We start from the raw sequence: 6,152 nt of genomic DNA, 5'->3' as shown, positions 1-6,152 counted from the left end.
CGGCATGTAGTACTGAACCTGCTGCTGATGTGATGTTCATTTAGCATTTAATTTGAAGTGTATCATTCTATCAACATGCATACATACATACGTGGCTGTCATTGATTAGGCAGCCACGATAATTCAGACATTGAATTACAAAAGAGAATGATGGATGGATATCCATGATGATCCGTTGTCATTGTACAGCCAGTCTGTCAGACTGAAGTTTCATGTAGACGAGCGTCTGTTGCTCTTAATTTCTCTGGATTAGTATTTGTCTGGAAGGAAGGAAGGAAGCAGCATGCTAGTCCAGTCAGGTGCGGGCTCCAGGTTTGAAGTTCCGAAGCCCAACAACTGAATTTCAAATTTCAGTTAGGCAGACAGTTGTACCTTTTGGTACTAAGAAAACAGAGAAAAACGACTAAGAAAGTTAATTAGGTTGGATTCTTCAGTAGTAAAATGAAATGAAGTTTAGGAAGCGCTTGCTCTCTCGGTTGTGGAAGGACAAAGCTAGCATATATAACCTGGATGTAGTGTAGACACATCTTTTGTGTAATGATCAACGCGTACTCAATCAATCTGGCGGCCTATCAACAATGATTGCCAGCTACTAATTGGGAGCACACTTTCAGAATGCACTTGCTGCAGGTCTTTCTTCCTTCTATTTATGGCAACTGCTGTAGCGAATTCTTAGATTTCCCCCCAGCTAAGCTTCAATGGTGCTTGTTCATGCGATTCATTCTTCAGGGTAAAGCATAGTTCTGTATATATGTGTATGCTGTCTTTGTAAACCTTAGATGCACAAACCATGTTTATATGAATAGTACGGAAGGATGCATACGCACAAACAGTACAGCAAAATGCAACAGTAAATAGCAAACGGATAACTGAATCATACAGGAAAGACTGGGGTTACCGGTTCGAACCAGCTGAATCCCATCTCATGTATGTCCATCATTCCCTAACGTTACAAACCATAGAATAGAAAACAAACAAAATCCAGTGTTGATCGGTCCGCGTTATTACAAACGAAAGGGAACAAATGGGTTCGTTTCATTTTCACCGTGCCTGACTGCATGCTGCAACCCTTGCCTCTCAGACCATGTCCGTCGCTCCGCTGTCCTCCTCTGCTGAGGAACCGCCACTGCTACCCTCCGGAAGACTGCTGCCACCAGCTCTTTCGTATGATCCCGTCGCCTCAGAGCCCTCGTCCGACGAATCTGCACAAACCCTCGCCGTGCAAAAACCATGAGCAAATGGAAGGTACGTCGTAGCGTCTTGAAAACTCAGAAGGAAAAAAAAGGAGTGTTCAAATATTAATGTACCGTCAGTCCACGGAAAATCTTCAACGTCATCAACTGTCAAACCATCAATAACCTTGTTGGGAACGTCCTTAATCTTCTCCCAAATTTTGTTACTTGCTATCCAGTTCCAGCCAATAATTTCAATGTACTCAAGAGAATTGGGCAGTGTTGGAAGAGTAACATAGTAAGGATCATTTTCATATCGGAGGATCAGTCCCTTGAGGGACGTGAGGTGCTGCATATTAGATGAAATCGGACTGTTCATAATCTGAAGCGACTCGACGCCATCCATGTTGTGGGGTAAGTTGTCCCAGTAGCAGGACATCATCACAAGAGAACTAACAGGAATGAAAAAAAGTCCAGGGCCACAAACAGGTTGGATGCATGAATCGAGCTCCAGTTTGTGCAGGTGCATTGTGCTCTTCTGCGTACCCATCATCCAATTCGGATACCTTGGACTGGTGTATCCATGGACCCGCAACCTGATAATATTCTCGGGTGGGCAAAGACTCTCAAACACATCTGTTGCTACTTCTTGTCGCACTTCTTCTATGTAAATATCTTTCTCATACCATCTCAGTTCAAGTTCTGTGAGTTGTTCTTTATCAGCTAGCTTGGCTTCAATAGCTTCCTGCTTCCTTTGAATACATTGAAGACCGGTAATAATCAGCTTGCCTTGAAGCTTGTTGAGGTGCTTGAGCTGGTGTAACTCATACCCTATACCGAATTCAACATCAAAGGTTGGGATTGTGCGAAGTGATGTCAGTCTGCCAATGTTTGGAAAACAAACGTAACTACTGATTACATGCCGCAAGTCAGGGAGTTTAATGATATTTTCACCAAAGGAGGCATCAACTTTCCACGCATTACCCAAATCAAGCACTTGCATAAGGTAAAGCTTGGAAAATGTGCTTGGCATTGTTACGTTGTTAGCGAACCTCCGAATACCAAGGTAGCGCAGATGCTTTAAAGAACCAATAGATTCTGGGAAAATTAACTGAGACTGATGACTACTTCTTGCTGTGAAGATCAGTACCCGCAGCTTACTCAACTTGCTAAACATCTCCCCAAGGACTTGTTTGCTTATGTCATAGTCAATCTCATAAACAATAAGACTGCGAAGCTTTTCCAGTTTGATGATATGCCCAGTAATCATGGATGCATTGCACCTCTGGATATAAAGGTGGCGAACATCTGGAGAAATATTTCCTGTCCATTCATTCTCAATTTTCAAGTAATCACTTCCAGCGACCTTCACTGCTAAATCATGCAGCAGGTCATGAATTACAAAGTATTCCCCAAAATAGTTCTCTCCTCCTGGAAGCAGAAATGAAGTCGATACCAATTCATCAAAATAACCCCGACCGACATCCTCAGCGTCCTGCCCTCCGTCGGTGGTATTAATGAACCCTTCTGCCACCCACAAGTTAATTAACTCGTCACGGCGCAAGGGATGTCTTCTAGGGAATATACTGCAATAAGCAAAACATCGTCTGACCTGCTCAGCAAGATGCTTGTAGCTCCACCATAGAGCTCCCATGTGCTTATCCAAGAGATTCTGATCACGAACACTTATCCAATCTCTCACCTCAACTGTTGGTTTTTGAAATAAAGTTCCTCCCACTACTCTGGCTAGTAGCGGTGATTTCTTCAGCTTTTCTGCAATCTGAGCACCAATATTTTGGAGCTTTCCTTGATATGCCTTATGTACAACCTTATTACCAAGTGCATAATGCATGAATAGTTTCAAGAAGACATCATCATCCAAATCAGGTATTTGATACTTAGTACTTTTTATACTAGGACCTAGGCGTGATAGCGAATCTTGGCGACTTGTCATGAGGATCTTGCTTCCTTCACTTCCAGCCTTTAAAGGAATAAGTAATTGTTCTAGCTTGTCCTCAATAGCTAGTTCCTTGTTGAACCAGATATCATCCAGTACCAAGAAGAATCTTTTGCGCTCTAGTAGCTTCTCCAGTTCTGCCCTCAACATATCATGGCCATCATATTGAGGGCATTTCTTATCCTTCTCCCCAAACTTCTCCCAAGCTTGCTCAAACATCTCACGATAAAGGGTCTGCACGGTAAAATACTCAGAAACATGAATCCACATAACAAGGTCAAAATGGCTACCATTTGTCTCAGACTTGCACACATACTGTGCTAGCGTGGTCTTCCCAGATCCTGGAATGCCAATAATACCAATTACAGATAAACAAGTATTATCTTCTGTCCAATGAAGCATATCTGTTATCACCTTAAGAGCCTCATCTCTGCCGGTTACCTTTCCTGTTGGAACTGAAAGAGTGGATCCTTGTAAACTTTTTGCAGCAGCATTTGGTATATATTTGTCTCTTCCACTGTTGCTTTGCAGGTTCAATGACACGATAGTTTTATGTGCTTCCTCAATGATTTCTTCAATCCTGGCCACATTTTCCTTCAGAAGTCTAGTTAAAGGTCCCGGGATAGTCAAACATGATGAAATACTTGTGCCCTGCATAGGAAACCAACATATTGAGATTTGTATCTTCATCCGGATACATATATTTTGATATCAAACATTAAATTTGATTTCGACATGATATTTTCTCAAGTTGAAGACAAATAAATTAGGAATTATTTTTTGGTCCCTCTGTTTTCGGCCTAGGTCTACTTTTCGTCCCTGAACATCAATACCTAGTAAACTAGATCTGTCAAAATATGAAACCATTTACATTCAACTACCCAACCCCAGATTAAGTTATTTAGCTCCAGACATGTAAAATTTCAGAAACTACGCCGTTGCCCCATGTTCGATTTCTTTGTATGATCTGTAGTTCCTATTTGTCCATTGACTCCTAAAAGAAGCATGTTTGGATAGGTCAGAATTATGGGGATCTAACGACTAAAATCTAAAACCGCCTATCCAAGCGCCTTAATGATGTGTATGACCCACATAGGCACATACACCGCCCAAATAAGACGTAAAGATAAAAACGCATGCATGGGAGAGAGATTAAGTATGTATGCCTTGTAAAATGTGGCAAGAAATGGAACCTTGCTTGAAGGACCATCTTCAGCAGATGAATCCAGTTTACGCTTTCTTCCACTCTGGTGTTGACGAACACAGTACTCAACTTCGTCCAGGATGTCTTCAGTTGCGTAAAAAGCAGATCTGAGATCCGCAAGCAACTCTTCAAAGAGTTCCTTATGTTCACTGCCCTCTGCAGCTTCTAGAATAAGCTTCAGCCGGGGGACAGTGTGATTCACCAGGTGCCGAATCTTCTTCTTTGCTTTGCCTGGTTTGATGTGGGCGTAGGCTTTGTCCAGAAGCTTGGTGATGTATGGGGAGACGAACCACCCTGTGGCGGTTAGGCCCCATCCGATTGCTGCTATTGAAAGAGGATCCATCGATCATTGGAAGTTTTCAGAGGTAGAAGAAAGGCAAAGGAACAAGAGAATATGCCATGGGGCAGGCAATTGATGTATCGATGTATGCGTTATGACAACCAAGTGAATCAATGATATATTCAGATTCAAGACAAACTAGTTAAGCTGTACTAATTTACGAGGCATACATCACAGCTTGCCAACCCCACATGGAATAAAAACAAAATGAAACACGCTTCTCTACGCAATCAAAGTAAGAGCAAGTTGACACATGTATATTATTACACAGATTTCAATCAAATGCTAATATTGCCAGTTGTACAGAGAATAAGCCATGCTTACCGCACCGTATGTGCTATTAACAGCAAAACAAATACAGAGTACAGAAACAATAAAAAAATACATAAGAAAAACGACCTATCTATTGAAATATTTTTACTGACATAATGGTTTCATTTAGAACAGGATAAACAAGATACAAACTTAATACAAATGGGGCCGGGGTGGGGGTGATCCAATAATTGGTGTGCTATATGGAGTCAAACATACCATCGATCCATGCAAAAAAAGAGCAACTTGTTCTCGGACTGTTTCATACATAGAAAATGAAGTATGACAAGTGGGCATGGATGACAGCATATATGCAAATAATATAGCTCGGAAGTGAGAAAACATCAGTTATAATAAAGAGTGCCAAGACTTGGTATTGTGTGGAGTTAACTTTATGAATTATCACTAGTAGAAAAAGGGTCAAATGTGAAGCACATTAATGCCGGTTTGAATTTGAGCCGGCACTAATGTGACCATTAGTGTCGATTCCGGCGGCTAGGCGGGCGGGCATCATTAGTACCGGTTCGTGGGCAACTTTTAGTACCGCTTAATGCCACGAACCGGTACTAATGAGGCCAGTGCGGCTGTGGTCAGGCTGGGCCCCACGAAGACCTTTAGTACCGATTCATGGCATGAACCGGTACTAGAGTTTCTTAGTAACCTGATTTTTAGCCCCACCTCGCCAAAAGAGAGGCAGTATGAGCGGTTTATAAGCCGTGAGTGTAGAGACAATGATGAAGAGGCGCAATACTCACCTGCACGTTGATTAGCTTCAAGCCTTTCAGAATAGCATAGATTACACTGAGCTATGTGCAGTGCAGTCTACACTATTCCGAAAGGCTTGAAGAAATTAGCCAGCATTGCATCTTTTTTTTAATAACTTATTTGAACTCCAGACTTCTTGTGTTCAGTATGAAGCATTCAAAGTGACGTCATCAATTTCCAACATGTTCTGACATCATTTGCTGTTTTTCAGTCATTTATCGAATTGTTTAAAGAGCTAAATGACCGTGAAATTGAAAATCACTACAAAATGAACTGTGAAAATGTTGAAATTTAGCATGGTATCATCATTTCACCCGCATAGCATGTGCGAAAGAGTAGAGAGGGTCACGGTAAAAACTGGACGCACTTCGTGTACAAACTGGACAATCTCTTTCGGAGTAT

At 41.8% G+C, this 6,152-nt stretch overlaps 1 protein-coding gene across 2 annotated transcripts; it reads right to left on the bottom strand.

The window, feature by feature from the left end:
- Positions 1 to 833: 833 nt before the first annotated feature.
- Positions 834 to 4,850, bottom strand: LOC125551775 (putative disease resistance protein RGA4). Of its 2 annotated transcripts, none has more exons than XM_048715101.1 (3): positions 4,296 to 4,850; positions 1,308 to 3,780; positions 834 to 1,202 (listed from the first exon to the last, which is right to left on the bottom strand). In XM_048715101.1, exons 1-3 carry the CDS (start codon positions 4,674 to 4,676, stop codon positions 1,078 to 1,080), a joined length of 2,979 nt encoding a protein of 992 aa, XP_048571058.1. In that variant the 5' UTR covers positions 4,677 to 4,850; the 3' UTR covers positions 834 to 1,077. The 2 variants fall into 2 exon arrangements, with proteins under 2 accessions (XP_048571058.1, XP_048571059.1); XM_048715102.1 differs by having other exon boundaries at positions 4,323 to 4,849.
- Positions 4,851 to 6,152: the final 1,302 nt, after the last annotated feature.

This window comes from Triticum urartu, chromosome 4 (assembly GCF_003073215.2).
Source record: "Triticum urartu cultivar G1812 chromosome 4, Tu2.1, whole genome shotgun sequence".
In the NCBI taxonomy this organism is placed as follows: domain Eukaryota; kingdom Viridiplantae; phylum Streptophyta; class Magnoliopsida; order Poales; family Poaceae; genus Triticum; species Triticum urartu.
Note: the sequence above shows the minus strand (reverse complement) of the source record. Positions and strands in the feature narration are given on the sequence as shown.